The 15,779-nt window shown below is 36.3% G+C and overlaps 1 protein-coding gene across 2 annotated transcripts; it reads right to left on the bottom strand.

Annotated features, from left to right (window-relative positions):
• Positions 1–571: 571 nt before the first annotated feature.
• Positions 572–15,779, bottom strand: LOC112562813 (mRNA-capping enzyme-like). 2 transcript variants are annotated; one of them, XM_025236328.1, is made up of 19 exons: positions 15,554–15,779; positions 14,992–15,097; positions 14,061–14,170; positions 12,875–12,981; positions 12,283–12,371; positions 11,900–11,975; positions 11,189–11,219; positions 10,652–10,760; positions 10,292–10,422; positions 9,505–9,608; positions 9,104–9,205; positions 5,880–6,015; positions 5,541–5,612; positions 5,212–5,376; positions 4,718–4,789; positions 4,328–4,428; positions 3,729–3,798; positions 3,142–3,265; positions 572–2,354 (listed from the first exon to the last, which is right to left on the bottom strand). In XM_025236328.1, exons 2-19 carry the CDS (start codon positions 15,059–15,061, stop codon positions 2,200–2,202), a joined length of 1,824 nt encoding a protein of 607 aa, XP_025092113.1. In that variant the 5' UTR covers positions 15,062–15,097; positions 15,554–15,779; the 3' UTR covers positions 572–2,199. The 2 variants fall into 2 exon arrangements, with proteins under 2 accessions (XP_025092113.1, XP_025092114.1); XM_025236329.1 differs by having other exon boundaries at positions 15,684–15,772.

Raw genomic sequence — 15,779 nt, 5'->3', positions numbered from 1 at the left:
CCGAGCCAGCAACTAAGGCTACACCACGGCAAGGCAACCAGCCCTGTAAAAAGATGCCACATGCAGAGAAAGAACATCGTGCCCGAGACGAGAGCTGAACTCAGGACAGCCAACCCTCACTGTATTGGTGACAGACGTTAAACGTTGCGTCACCGGGCCTCCCTCTGCACGTGGCACCTACAGTCTTAGTTGCTGACTGCGCCAAACACAACTCTTCTCTGACCCGTATAATGATGACTTCTGTATGGAGATTGACAGCCACTTTCCAATAACGACGAGAATTAAACAGTCAAACGAAGAAGAAACGAGCACACACCAGTCTGTCGGGGGCCAACAGCCGCACTATCAAAAGACGTTTATGTTAAAAAAAATGCAGGTTTATGTCGACATGAAAAAAGGGACGATGTAGTTGTGACAGGAAACAAAATTTCATCACTTGTCTTTCACAAAATCTATCATTGTAACAATTATAGGCAGGAGTAAATGATATCCCCCCCCCCGAGTCCTACAGCCCCGTGTTCTCCACCTCTCACACTACTAGATTACATATAAAAGCACAGTACACTCAAGCTTGTTTTCAGCATGAAAAATTTAATTCATCCTAATGAGCACACACTTGGATAAAATTACAACACACGACATGCAGACGAACATCTCACAAAATCAGTATCACTACCCATGTTAACGATGATTACCCCGGTCTTCAGATGACACATTCAGGCACACACAACATGACATGATACAACACTCATTTTTTTGTTGCTAACTAGCCCTTTGCCACTAGTCTTTAATAGGGCTTTACATTTCAATCAGATCACCAGTGTTTTGTTTCTCCTCTATGGCTTATCATAGCAAATACACGTGGATGTGCATACATTCATGCAAGTTTTAGAGTTTTTACCTGTATGTGCACACATGTACACGTGTGTGTGGAGCGGGAGCAACTGTATGTTCATTCATTCATCAGGAGGATGCATGCTCAAGTTTCCACACCTGAATGTTTCATGGCTGAATGTAGTAAATTTTTTAAAGAGTAGGTATCATAAATGTCATTGTTTTACAATTTCTATCTGTGCCAGAAAACAGCAAACTAAACCCGTATCACCGACCCAAGAAATTTGCCATCAGACTCTGTTACGTCTCACACATTCTTTTCTATGGCCTACACCAGCCCTTTCTTTGATGTCTGTTGAAAATAAGAAGCCCTAATAGTTTGTCAAATCATATGGCATTGACTGGTACCATATAAATTCACCATTAAAACATTAAGCTGTAGATTAAATTCTTTAATAATAGAATTAAAAAAATTTAAACGTTATTCTACCACTGTCTATTTTGCTGCTAAAAAAAGACTGAACCACAAGTGAATGGATGTCTTTATCTGTTAAATGTATTAGTGCTTACAGTTTTTCTGAACTGAATGTCCACACTTTCTCATACATACAAGCACACACATGCAGTGGTACACTGATATAGGTACACACAATCTCTCAAAAATGCACTTTTTCTCACAGAAGTCTTTGTTCTCATCAACACTTATCATGGAGTTCAAGTGATGAATGGTTGCCATCTTGTTATTATTACCAACAATTCAAATACCAGCATAGTTTTCAGATTTACTGTAGTCTCTGACTGCAGATCGGTGAGGATAATCCACATTTCTCCTCCTTTACTTCATTCATACAGAAGCTTGGAAAATTTTTATGTGGCATCACAGTACACAGCTGATGACCTGTGGGTATACCGAACAGGAAAACCTGGGCATTCCTAGAGTTCCATAATGCAGACAAACATACAACCTGGCATCATTTCACAAAGAGATGACATATTCAAATATCATCTCATTCTATAGGAGGGATGCACAGTCAAAAATATAACACCTTCCATATGACTTCTGAGGTGTAAAGAAAGGTCAAAGTACATGTGTAAGATGTATTCGTCATCTATAAAAACTCAGCAGAGCTACTTGATCCCCTTTTGAACCTCTTGGCTTCTTTATGTGCCTTACTTTATTCACACAATAAATGGCTGCGTGAAAATGTTATACTTCATGTGAGCATAGAGCATCTGTGGAACTCAAGGATGGAAGAAACCAAATCAGATCAAAGAGCACAGCAGTGAATGGCAACATAGGTCTGAAGGAAGCCACAATTTTCTGATGACCATAGCCACATTCTCTAGAACTCTCCTGCGTCTGTTTCACTGCTTCAGCTTCTTCTGAGGGGGTGGCATAAGCAGGCGGTCTGTCTGACCAGGTGGATGGGGTTGTTTGTTGTGGGGTTGCCAACGACAGCGGTTGATGGTGTGAAAAAGTATCTCCTTGGTAACAGGGTGAGCAATGCTGTTGCACACACCTGTGCAGAAACAGGAAATAGACGTGACAATACAATAGGCTTATGCATGCCACCTGTGTTACTTTACAGTTCATGAGAGAGAACATGAGAATTTATATAAAAGATATTAATGACACATACACATAATGTGTACATACATGCATAATTTTCTGGTTTTCAAAGTTCTAGAATAATGCTTACCAAAAAAGTGCCTGTTTAAAGGTCCCGTGGGGAGCAATATTTCTCAATGTTTTGGTAAAGCTCGGTACAAAACATAATTTCCCCATTTCAAGGATATTATAATTATATCTCCATATTTCCCTATATCCATTCTACAAACATCACTATGCACAGAAAGAGATCAGCAACACAGATGTCAGTATGGTGCATGGATGTGCTTCTATTGTGAAGGTCTTAGCCAGTCAAAGAGTTCAGAGCTGCATGGTAATATTTGTAGATGTTAATCTCAAGAACAGAAGAGGCATATTCAGGGGTATACTCAGATTTGGGTAATAATACATTGTACCAAGATTTATTTAATCATTAGGAAAAAATTTGCAGTCTTTTAAAAGCTTTATTTACATGTAAACGGCATTTTCACATGTAAAAAAAATTATCACCTAAAGAGTTCTTTATCAGCACATAAGCATAGACAAATTATACAAACACACATTCAGATATGCATGCACACACACATTCCCACAAGCAAGAAATGACTTAAACAAGAAAAGCCACATTAAGATTATGCGCAGAAGAAAGCTTACAAAATACAAAACAGAGGAGATAATAGTGTGTAAGAGCAGTTTACCCATTGCGGTATCATAGCTGTTTGGAAAAGATTTGTCTGTGCGTTGCCGCATGAACTGCCACTGGCTGCCATTCCAGGAACACTCAATAATCTTGTTGTCAAGTTCCCTCAGCTCCTTGGTTACCTGTGATAATTTCTGAGATGCCTTCATTCGATACTAGCTTTATATTAGTCTAAGATATGTTAGTAGCAAACTCATTAAAAACTAATGAAAAGAATTTAAAAACGAAAACAGTTCTATATTGAAATGTCAGGTAGAAATTCTTTAGATGTTTCTGGATTCTTTACATTTCTGCAAAAACAAGAAGTTTATATAATTGTTCCCTACTACAGCAATAACAAAACTAGCTTTTATTCATAAGATGCATGTTCTAAGGATCTGAGTGGTCTTTTGCAATAATTTTTTCCTACTGCCACGTGTGTGTGTGTGTGTGTGCGCGCACCTGCGTGCATGTACATCATGAATTTGTAGCAAGAGTGAGTGCTTTATAAATACTTTTATAATTATATTTTTTGTTTCCCTATGTTTTGACAACAATAAATCACTTCACTGACCAAAGTGCTTATAAGGAGCTGAAAAAAGGTACCTTTGATATTTGTGAGAATGCATGCTCGTATCCTCCAACATATAAGTATCCTTTAGTTTCTGGTAACATGCTGCAGGCATGACAAAGTGCAGAAATAGAATTAATGAAAGACTTGAATATCAAATAGTCTCATATTTAGAAAACAATTTGAATCTAGAGCAGCAAGAAAAATCAGATAAAAGGCTATTAAATCAACTGTCATGACTTAGAAAGAAAGGTAAACACCTGAAGTGGGGATGTAAGCTGGAAAAAAAACGTCATACAACTATTTTTTCCTTTTTCCATTTTTCCTTTCTATATTTCTTTCTAGGTGGTCTTTTGATCAAGTATGGTATACAACCCAAACACATCAACACATCCTTTTCCTCTTGCTGATATACAGCTGACAGTATTGCCTAATCAGCAAGTCTACTGATAAAGTGAGCATGACAAAGTTGACCTTGGAATCTGACCACTATATTTTTGTTGTTACTACTGGGTAATAAATCTGGCAACTAAAGTTAAGCCACTTGTTTATTTACCTCTACCTTTATTGCTTACAGATTGTGAAGTGCAGAATGCATAAGTCGGCAAGAAAAGAAGAAAATAAATTAACTTGCCCAGGCTTTTCTTCTCGAACAATCTTTAACCGAAAATCGACAGAGTTCAGTGAAGGAGGCTTCCACTTCAGCACATCTTTACACCGTCCACAAACATAGGACTGGAAGTGAAAAACGTGCCAAACACATTTAAGACTGTAAATATAAAATTTGTCAAATGCATGCAATCAATAAATCTACAATTGTGAAGCATATCAATACACTGTTGAAACACAATTTGTCATTATGTGGTCAGTTAGGACCATTTCCTTTTCATACTCTGGTACCTTTATTACCTTTATTATTTTCATGGAAGAAAGTATTAATTTCAATTTAAGCGGCACATTTATAAACCTCAATTCATGGAAATACATTTTTAACAGGATAAACTGATATGGAGCAAACACTCACATCAGGGACTGGCTGGAAGATAAGGCCATCCACTTCATGGCTGAGATTCTTGGCAAACTCACCCTCCAGCAACTGATGAAAAAAGTGGACAGGAGAATCTAACTCCCAGAAACAATCTCTCACCAATTTGTTTACATTCTCACTGTGCTTATAAAATTTAAACATTATAAGATATGTTCAATCATTTACTAAGAAGATTCTAGACAGTGACTTTATAGAAGAATTAAAAGCAGGAAAGAAGAAGGAGGTGAAGTAACAGCTTACCTTGTCAAAGCTTTTTTGCACAACTCTTTAACCAGAAATCAACAGAGTTTGGTGAAGGAGGCACTTCAAGTGTCAGTGCAGAAAAGGTGAGAGGTGTGGGAATAACAGATCAAAATTAGAGACTCTACAAGGGAAAATATGAGGGCCAAGTGTTGCATTCATCTCCAAAATATAGAAACAAGGAGCTAAGAGCAAAGGTGAGTACTACTGAGGAACATCGCATGACTTACTTTTGGAACAGTGCTGATGTCCCAGAAAGGTTTAGCACGAACACTGAATGGCTGGCTTGCACGATCCAGCAAACCTTGCTGCATCTTGGCATTACGTGGTCCCACTATTTCTTTTTCAATGCACAACAGGCGGCGGTTAAAATCTGTATGACCTACATCTTGCCCCTGTCACAGTAAAAGTGAGATGGCTGGAACCTCATCACAATCATCAAAGGACACTTCTTATTTGCATCTGTTTATCACATACTCTACAAACAGAATATTCAAAGTCTGATTACATGTAACATTCTGGAAATGACATGTTCCACATCATAAGCTTATGCGCTCACCTCAAACTTGATTATGTCATAGATAAGAAACCTAGGAACATTCTGCTCTCCAACTTTGTCCAGGATCATCTCCTGTAATATGAGAGATATTATGAAATAAAATAACCTGCATCTCCTGCCACATAGGAGATACATTTAACAGCATCAATTACTGGAAGTGATGTTACTGACATAAAATTCCTGTAGTAAAGAGAAGTTGAATGCACATTTTCATGGATAAAGAAAAAGCTGGACACTAGACTACCTCATATGAAATTCAGAAGTTTCACAGCAATATCCAATATTACTACAGTTATGAAAAGCTTACGCAATTAACCTGCTGGACAGAAATATTCTTACCCCATCAACGAGTGTGTCAAATATGTGACTTTTCAGATCTTTTCTGCGGGGAAACTGAAGATCCCGAACGTGGAAAACTGCATTGTCTCTATCTATCATGAAGACTTGGTTTGGCCCATCAATTAACATCAAGTACCTGAAATACATACAAACAGATTTCATTCAACAGGAACATCTGGGACAGAATGCTATGCATCTTTCACACCTATAATAAAGCTCATTAAAAAATGGAATATAATAAAGATAAGATAAAACAGGGTTAAAACCATAAGACAGCATTCAGTGGTAGAACGAACTCTCATTCCATAAGGTGGAAAACTGAGAAAGTTGGTAAGAGTGGGTGGGAAAATCATCAGCTACCCCTATTCCCTAATTTTGGGCTAAGGAATTGCTGATGGTGATGTTAAGGCCAGACACCGGTCGAAAAAAATTTTTTTTTGTTTCACGGGATAGCGCGGATTTTTTTGTATCAGCTATTTAGCCCTTGAATGGAGTTTCAAAAAATGGTTTTACTGCACTCGTCGCGCTATCGGTTGCCATGGAAACAATCCAAAATGGCGCCAAAACAAACAATTTTAAAAGCTAACTCCTTCTTCAATTTTGTGAGTAGACTCAAAATTCTTTTTGAAATAGTTACCTAAAAGACAGATCTACATTTCTATGATAAATAATTTGCGAATTCCTCTTAGTTTTTTTTTTTATAATTTTTTTTGTAAAAAAGTGTGTTAAATTTTAAGAAATTTTGATGGAAAACGGTATAACTACCAAACTACTAAGTAATTTTTAAAAATCTATCATAGAAATGTTTTTATATGTATGAAGAAAAGCTCAACCAAATTGCAGATCTATATCTCTTGTCAAAAAGAAGGAGTTAGCTTTTGAAGTAAACAGTCTCTAACCAAAACAAGAAACTGAGAAATCGCGGAAAGAAAAACTGAAAGCTTAGTAACTTCTAAACTACTCAATATTTTTTTAAAAGCTCTCATAGAAATGTTTAAATATGAATAAAGAAAACTTCAACCCAATTTTAGGCCTGTATCACATGCCAATATAAAGTTATAAGCTTTTGAACTAAACAAGCTTACTAAAACAAGAAACTGAAAAGGCGAAGGAAAACAAAGTGAAAGCTTAGTAACTACTAAACCACTAAATATTTTTTAAAAAGCTCTCACTGAAATGTTTACATATGTATGAAGAAAACTTCATTCCAATTTTAGGCCTGTATCACATGTCAATATAAAGTTATAGGGATTTTAAGTAAACAAACTGTAACAAAAACAATGAACGGAAAAAGCGCGAGCAGAAATATCAAGCTTAGTAACTTTGTTTTATCTAAGCCTTTCATGTAATTTACCTGCTGAATGAAAAATATAACCATCTTTCAATGTGTTACTACATATAACTTTAACATTACTAATAAAATTAATTATTTTATTCACTTTTAGAAAAGTCAACATGGTTGTGTTGTGTACCCAACTGCTGACCAGGCTTCAGAGAAGTACACAGTAATAAAAACAATGGTGTTTGCAAACATTGAGCAACACAGTTATAGGTTTAGTTAGTTATATAGAAGTTCAGTGTCCACTAGCTTCATGGTTTTTGCCATCTTTGGTCTTTTGCTATCTAACATTTAGTGATGCGCGATGTTACATATATTGCTTCCAATTTTTGCGAGCATCTACTGAAGTAGCAGCATTAGTAGGAAACACTCTCATCTTTCTTAGCCTTCAGTTGCAGGGTGATGGGATGAACATCAATTAAAGAAATTATTTCAAAAGCTTATAGGGAAGTATAACCAATTCTTGCAGCCCTATGCTCCACTGGGGGCAAATAGGAATAAGAATAACCTATTCATGAAATCTAGAGATACATCACTGGTGCACCAGAATTTAAGCAGCTGCTCATGTTCTGTTCCTCTGTATGCTAGGATTATTTTATGAATTACCTCTGTAGTCACATGGATTAAAGATGGTTGATTTTTGTGGCTAGGGGGTATCTTATTTTCTGTCAAAGATTTCTGGGAAAAGCACTATAGCTGTCTGGCCTTTTAGGGGGCTGACAATGATGTGCTCTCTAGACACTGAATGGCTACAAACTTGACTAGATAGCAGTTTTCATTGTTTGTTAGGAATGCTATACATAATTGTCTTCACATTCTGTTTGTTACATTTGGTTGGAGTAAGACCATCCAACCCCCACCCAACCTTTGTTTTCTGTGCAAGTGATGTAAGCTCTGTTTCCCTACATTCCTGACAAAGTACATAAATAACTAGCATTGCAAGTTCACTCAAATGTGTAAATGTTCGCATCTAATCATGATTACTACCGAGATTTGCAGCAGAAATGAAAACTTCGCTTTATTTTCAGCTCGCTTACCACATGACTGATGGTGTTTTCGACAGCCGAATTCGGTTCACTAAGTTATTTTTTTTAGCTGCTACGACGGTCTAAGAATGTCCACGTGGTTTTTATTTTTTTGCACGTGGTATTGTGAGAAGAAATGAGCGTCTGACAGTCACAATAAACATTTAATATTAACGTTAATGTCTTAGAAAAGAAAATATCCCAGAACAAGCTTTGACTTGCTGTCGCCATTGTTTATACATCCGGAGGCCATGACAGTTGCCTTGTGGGATACCCGAGCACAGCCGAAGCGTGTTCGTGTGCCCTATGACCCCGTCTAGGTCGGCATTAGTGAATTCTGATTGGCTATATGCAAAGTATGTTACGCATGCGTCCATATAAGGAAGTTTCCGACCCTTTGTGTCGTCTAGAAAAGAGCTTGTATCATAGCTTGGGGCCTTCTAAGGGTTTTGACTCAGCCTTTGTTTGAAAATTTATGTCATGACCTTTCGACCGATATACGATGTGACACAGTTGCCCACGTGGCGAGGTGTGTTGCTATGTCTCAAACATTCTCTATTCTCGCTAATTCTGCGCTCGGGAAAAGTAAATAGGATAGAAGTAGATGTTTTCATTGACAAAATAGACATATTTCTAGATTATTCTATGAAAAACCACTTGGCGAGTGAATAGAACAAAATATGAACTTTGACAGTATGAAGTAATCTGAAAATGGCCAAAATGACAAATTTTTGACAATTTTTCGACCGGTGTCTGGCCTTAAACATCACTCAATTACCAGACACAAGACTGTAGTGGGTAATCATTTTAACAGAGAGACCTAAAAATAAGAACACCCTCAAAGATCCTGTGAGACAGACCTTGTACCATCTGCCTTCCAGCTGACCATGTATGGCTTGAGTTTGAGATACTCTAGATTCTTCATGTCCATCGACACAGGTTGTGAGCCAGGAAACCCAGACCTGCAACAAAGTTTGCACTTTTAATTTTGCTAAAACCCCCCAAAATATGCAGTTTCTATAACCACTAATTGCCAATGCAGTGCCTCCCTACTCCCCAAAAATAAAATCTGTAAAAAGATGGTGAGTCACCTTTCATTCTGGAACCCTTGGTGCACTTCTTTTTAACCAAAGGAACAAATGAAAAATGTGGCAGCTGAAATTAACTGTTAATGAATGTCTCATGTTTATAGATGGAAGCATTATCATGATGTGCATCCAGAACAATGGTTTACAAGCAGCAAGTTTATAAAACGCCTCACCCTTTCCAACCACACATTGTCTGAGATTTTTCTTGCACCTGAGACAAAGTAGGCTGGGCCAGTACTTGTGACACACCCGTTACGCCATCAGCAAATTTTGCATTCTAAAAAAAACAAAACAAGACAAAAAGCTGAAGAGTAATATATATTTAGGAATTTTAAAGTACTAGATAAATGCTGAAATGTGCTTACTTCGGCAAATTTAAAAATATTAAAGCCAAGAAATAAAGGCAAAGTATTTTGCATTTTTTTAATTATTTTTACTTGCATTATGTTCAACTTTGTTGTCCTGCTATTATAATAGAAAATGTGAGCCTTTTATACACTTTTATATCTTTGTGGCTGATGTGCCAAAGACATAGCTGGACAAAACACACTTAAAAGAAATGTATGAAATAAGCAGAAAACAACTGTTCCTATATCAATCCATCATAGCATTGCACTTTTTGTAAATCCAAGAGCAATGACATCTATATAAGGGAGTTTTGAAAAAGTTCTGAAAACCAAGGGTAACAAAGAATATGTCACCCTCTAACAATCTAATTGGGCAATGCAAGATATTTGTCTCTTCTTGATAAGATGAAAATATTGACACTTTATCCTCCGCAGTGTCTGGTTTGCATTTTATTTGGAACTTTAATAAAAAAACATTTGTTCTGAGGATCTTTAACATGTTTTTAGGAAAGAGATGTACTAGTTTAAGAAATGAACTTGTTTGACATACTCCCTCTGGTAGCAAAAGGGTTGATCTGAAAATCTTTAACATATGCTTAGGTAAGAGACATACACGTTTGACAAACTCCCTCTTCTTCTTGCTCTTTTCACTGTTCCCACTGCTTCTGCTGTCATCATTGACATCTGCAGAATTGGCTCCCCCATTAAAAGAATGGCCATCATCATCTACAGTGTCATCAGATTCTGAAAGGGTATCAAAAAAAAAAGTGCAGTCTGTATCTGTAAATAAGTAAAAGTCATTTCTGTTTAAACCAGAGACAGTTGTGCAGCTGCTTCTGCCCTTAGCATTTCTCAGTTCTACAATACTGCCCCTTTTAAGAAGGGAAACTTTTACTAAACAAACCACACACACACATATGAAACAAGACACAGTTGCCACAAACACATGATAACTGTAAGATGTAAGTCTCACCTGTACACCACTGTGGTAAAGGAGGAGCACCTGGTGTTTCTTCTGGGTCACCATAACGACGGAAAAGCTCATCGAGATAATCTTGCTTATATATCCCTGGTGGTCGGGCCTTTGAAAAAAGATGAAAAATAGAACGTAGAAACAACAATGCAATTTTGAACAGAAAAATATGAAAGAAAAGCACATTAAAGCAAAATATGAAGGGTTGATTAGTCAATAATCACAGAGAGTGAGGGAGAGAGGACGGCGGAATAAGTCATCAGTTATGGAGGTTAAACTGATGAAAGAAATGTTTTCAATGACTTAACACTTTTCAAGCTTTCTTTGCATACTATTTTTGGATACCATGACATTATTTGGTATTTATGTCATTACAGTCAGGATCCATTGAAGAGCAAAAATATCCCTATCATCTACTTTAAGCTCAAGATTTATAGATGTAAACAAAATACTAATAGAGCACACATTGACATCTACATATGCATTCCTCATCTTCACCTCACCACACACTCGTATTTTGAGAAAAACTTTACGTACCGCTGCAAATAAGCGCACTGCTGCTTCCACGCTAGTAAAAGGAATGAAAAAGTAAAGGAAGTCTAAGTACACACGTTGCCAAGAAATATCTCCATTAGTCAACCAACCATCCATCTGACAGTCATTCAAACAATCACATCATAAACCAAATGGAATACAGTCAGAAAGCAACATTTCCTGCAATTACAAACAAATTAAAATATGACAGAAATTACCAATATTTATTCAAATTCTTTGCAACTATTCTTTTTTACTGATTTAGAACTCCACTCTCTGAGTCTATTACTTAATAAATTTGGGTCTAATGTACCAAGTGAAAGAATGACAGGTCAAAGAATAGCCAAAAAGTGCCATGTTACTGACCGAAACAAGATACTAAGCGGCAGACACTGCATTTTCTTTTGTAACTATACTCCGAGTGAAAGGAAATCATGACGATGTCTACTTCATACTGTAGTTTTCTTTCAGTGACATGGCACTTTGTGCACAGTTCCAGACCAGCCACTCTCACACAAATACAAGTCTGCATTACATAATAAAATGGGCTTGATTTTTAGTCTTGTTCTGGAAGGCTGATTTTACACAAAACTTTTTAAAATTAACAATAAAAAATATGTGACATGTAAATTTAGCTGCCATTATATAAGGTGCAATGAAGACTTCTTTTGTGCTTGAAAGACAATGCCAGCTACTACAGTGGTGTTAACTTACCTACATGACTGCTTCTCTACTAAATAACTGACAATAAGGAAACCTGTCCGATTGAAGCCATGTGTGCAATGAACACCTGCAACAGGTATTCAGATACAACTGAGTCATACATGACTATCTACAAGTGATAAAGCACTTCTCTCTTTAGTGTAACCATTTAAAAGAAAGCAAAATAAGGCAAAGCATGTTTTTTTTTTTCTGGTCAGATATAAATATATTGCTAAAGACTAAAAAGAAAATCCGTTTGACTCTCAACTGATTAATAAATTCATGCCTAGTGTGAAAGTTCACAAAACTTATAACAAATTTTATGCAAGTTTTGCTAGACTTACTGCCGTGGATACAAAGCATGCTCTCATCTAATTGTGAAACATATATCTTACCTATAACCTCAAGAGGCTTTTGGTGAATAAAGCGTTCACACAAGTTAACAAATGCCTGTGTCTGTTCTACAGTGGGGGTCTCTGATCGTCTGCATAAAAAAGTGACCCAGAAGGCAAATTGTGAATAACTGATGAATGTATACAGCATATGATACAGTCTTGAAATACATTATACAGTGTACAGCATACAGTAATAGAAAAGAAACATAGATCAGTAGATCAGTTGACCCGCACAGGGGTGTAGCTTAAATGAAGCAACATCAGTGAACTAAACGCAACGAGTTAATTTAAAAACTAATGAAAACAAACAGCACAGCCTCTTCTTTATATGTTTCTACATCCCATGTTTTGCATCTTTACTTTTTACCTACAAATTTTAGTAAAACATCTTTTTCTGTGCATGCAGTTCATACAGACTATTTTGTAACTGCCGACCATCACAGCTACAGCACAAGATGCTCACACTAAGCAAGAAAACACAAAAGTATTCCCGATGTATGAAAGCCTATAGCAACAGCTCTGGCATACTACCCTTACATACATTATACTAAGCACTATTTTGTTAAGTCTACAATGAAGAGATGTGACTCACCCCTTACACTGCAGCTTGACATATCGGCATTCATATTTGTCTTCCACATCTTTGCTGTTGTAGAATCGTTTTGTATTTGTCAGATCAATCAGCAAACCCATTTTGAGCTAAAAAATTAACATTGAGTGTCAACAATGAACTCTTGAGTGGACCATTTTGGTGTACCTTCTCCTGAAACTAAATCTGAAGAAGCAAAGGTTGCTAAAACTTTCTACTCTAAGCAGTGCTGTACATGCACAGAGTTTTACCCCAAAATTGATGTGTATAAGATTAACAGAATTTGTCAAGTGACAAGTCCTATCTAACCAGCAATATTATAGTATTTTACCGTACAGCACATTAAAAAGATGTGTTATTGCTTCTGGCCAAATTTTAAAAATTTATTCACACTAGTAAGAATTTCTCCATCTCTTCCACTATTTGAGACCTCTGCTTTGTTACTGCTTTTTCTCCCTTTTTCTACATCAGCAGCATTGATGGCCACTTTTTGTTCTAGTATTGTCGATATTATTGATTTAATTATGCTATACTAAATGCTAATTCGAACAGGCATATGCCATTCTCATACTTGACAATACGTTTTTCCGTTTATTCCATTGTTGTTATTACTGTTTACCTCACTCATTCATTTTTAGCACTAGTTTCTTGGGTGACAAAATGATCATATGGTATATGCGTGTAAATATACATTTAAAAAAAATCCCACAAGTTTATGAACACAGACTAGAACAGGTCTTTAATGCTTGAAACTGACTCAGCAGTGTCATATGTAAGTTTGGCAACTCAAACAGGTTTTAGCATGATGTTCGAGTGCTAAATCCAACATGTCAACTAAGTTTAGCTTTGGCACAATATGCAAAACTTTTAAGTAATTTTTTTCTGAAAAGTGAAAGTGATAATAAAAAGATAAATATCTTTTAAAGATATAAGCTGAAACTAAGTCTCTTCAACCCAAATCTGCAAAACAAATTAGCATGCTTTTTACATTAAATGAACTTGTGTAGCAATCTTGCTATTTTTGCTGTTTTGAAATTACTTGACTTTTTGTTCGTTACTAGTAATGTTGTACTACTTGCAAAATTAATGTTTCATTAAATAATCAGTAAAAATGTTATTTCAAAAATGCAAATTTATGCCTGCTTACCATTAGTTAATTATGATCTATGACTATGAGTGCATCTAGTACCTTGTATGAGCGAAATGTTGAAAATAACATTTCCAGACTGAAACGACTTTCTTCAGGTATTTGATCATCATATCGACCATCCAGTGGTGTTTTGAATGGGAAAAACTTTTCTGCAAAATAATAGTACACCTCACAAAGATTATAAAAGCACAAGTTTGTTGTCAGGATGATTTATAGGAAACTATTTTTTTTCTAATGCAGAATTTGTAAACAGTAATATAGTAAAGCCTCGGCTAACAACCACAATCCGTTCAGGAAAGTTGGTCGGTACCCGAAATGTTTGGTATCTGAAACAATTTTCCCCATAAGAAATAAAGGAAAAAGATTTAATTGGTTCCTGTTTCCCAGCATGTAACCACATTCTTCTATTATTTTTTTGAATACTTGAACGAACTTCACTCGCAGCATTTGTCCCTGGGGTTTTCTTCTGCAAATCTTCTTAGATTTGCAGGTGTACTTTTAAAATAAAGCACACAAATCACTAAATAAGAAGGATGCGCACAGATAAAGATAATAAATGACTGATCGTAACTGTGTCTTGAGCGAGAATTTGGTCTGAGATGCTAGTCAGTCGCGTGTGGGTGACATGGCTGTTCGGTATCCAAATTTTGTTCAGTATCTGTGCAAATTTTTAAGTCTTTGGTTGTTATCCGAAATGTCCACTATCAAAGGCGTTCGCTAGCTGAGGTTTCACTGTACAGATAAGATAAGTCTTTCATCTGTGATGGTTTCTAATAATGGATTTCTTCTAAGCCTTCCAAGGTCTTAAGTAAAATTTCACTTGTGTTTACAGCAGCTTTTTCACCATAAATCCAAAAATGCAGTCTTAAAAATACCCCCAAATTTTTCCTTCATTATGATATGATATTAGCAGTAATGATCACGAAAATCTGTTTATCTTTATTAATCATAAACTCCACTCCAGACTAACCTTGTATGGCAGATCCCTTCCGTGGACAATGAAGCCAGCGAGGTGGGATAAGTAAGTGGTTGTTATTCATTTTTCTCTAGATTCCCCAATCTTGTCTTGCTGAGTTCTAATTTGAAAAATAAGGGTATATGCTTTTGTACATTGGTCCTTAAGACATATATATGCAATAGAGTTTTACATGGGAAAAGTTATATATGCATCTTAAATTCGTTGTCTTTATTACATAAATTATTAAATAGTCATGCTAAAATATGGGAGAATTTTTAGATTTATCAAAACTATTATGCCATATTCATATTCTGTTAATTTTATAAGGGACTGGATGGAATCAGAAAGGCAGGAATATAAATCACGTGCAAGTAGTACAACTGTAATAGGTTAAGTCTGGGAAAAAAAAGACAGCTGGAATAGCAGAAGTTCGCTTTGTTAAAATCAATCGATAATCGTCGATCAAACATTGCTTGTTTCAAAACTAAAGCCGCCAACAATAACTAAAACGTGTATCTGTTGTGGAGTGAAATACATGTTTCCCACTCTGATGAAACTGAAAGGCAAAACAAACCTCCAGTCAAAGCTTTATTTTATTGTTCTAGCATAGAAACGTCGCCGACAGTGAAATTTACTACACCATACGCAAGTCGATTCCATCACACTAAGTACTCTGAGATACTAGAATGACCCTGATGACCAACCATGGAAGAAAAACAAGCAATATGTTCCAACGTAGGTACGAACACACTGCATGGAATGGGAAAACCCTCAAGTGAATCGTTGTGCGCCGGAAGAGC

The sequence above is a fragment of the Pomacea canaliculata genome, linkage group LG4 (assembly GCF_003073045.1).
Source record: "Pomacea canaliculata isolate SZHN2017 linkage group LG4, ASM307304v1, whole genome shotgun sequence".
Taxonomy (NCBI): domain Eukaryota; kingdom Metazoa; phylum Mollusca; class Gastropoda; order Architaenioglossa; family Ampullariidae; genus Pomacea; species Pomacea canaliculata.
The sequence above is the reverse complement of the archived record's forward strand: the minus strand, read 5'-3'. Positions and strand labels throughout refer to the sequence as shown.

Coding starts and splice junctions, on each gene's coding strand:
- LOC112562813 (XM_025236328.1), bottom strand. CDS start 15,061: ATGAATAACAACCACTTACTTATCCCACCTCGCTGGCTTCATTGTCCA. Junction 12,372..12,874: donor GTCAAGCTGCAGTGTAAGGG/GTGAGTCACATC, acceptor TTTTTTATGCAG/ACGATCAGAGACCCCCACTG. Junction 2,355..3,141: donor CAGCTATGATACCGCAATGG/GTAAACTGCTCT, acceptor GTTTCTGCACAG/GTGTGTGCAACAGCATTGCT.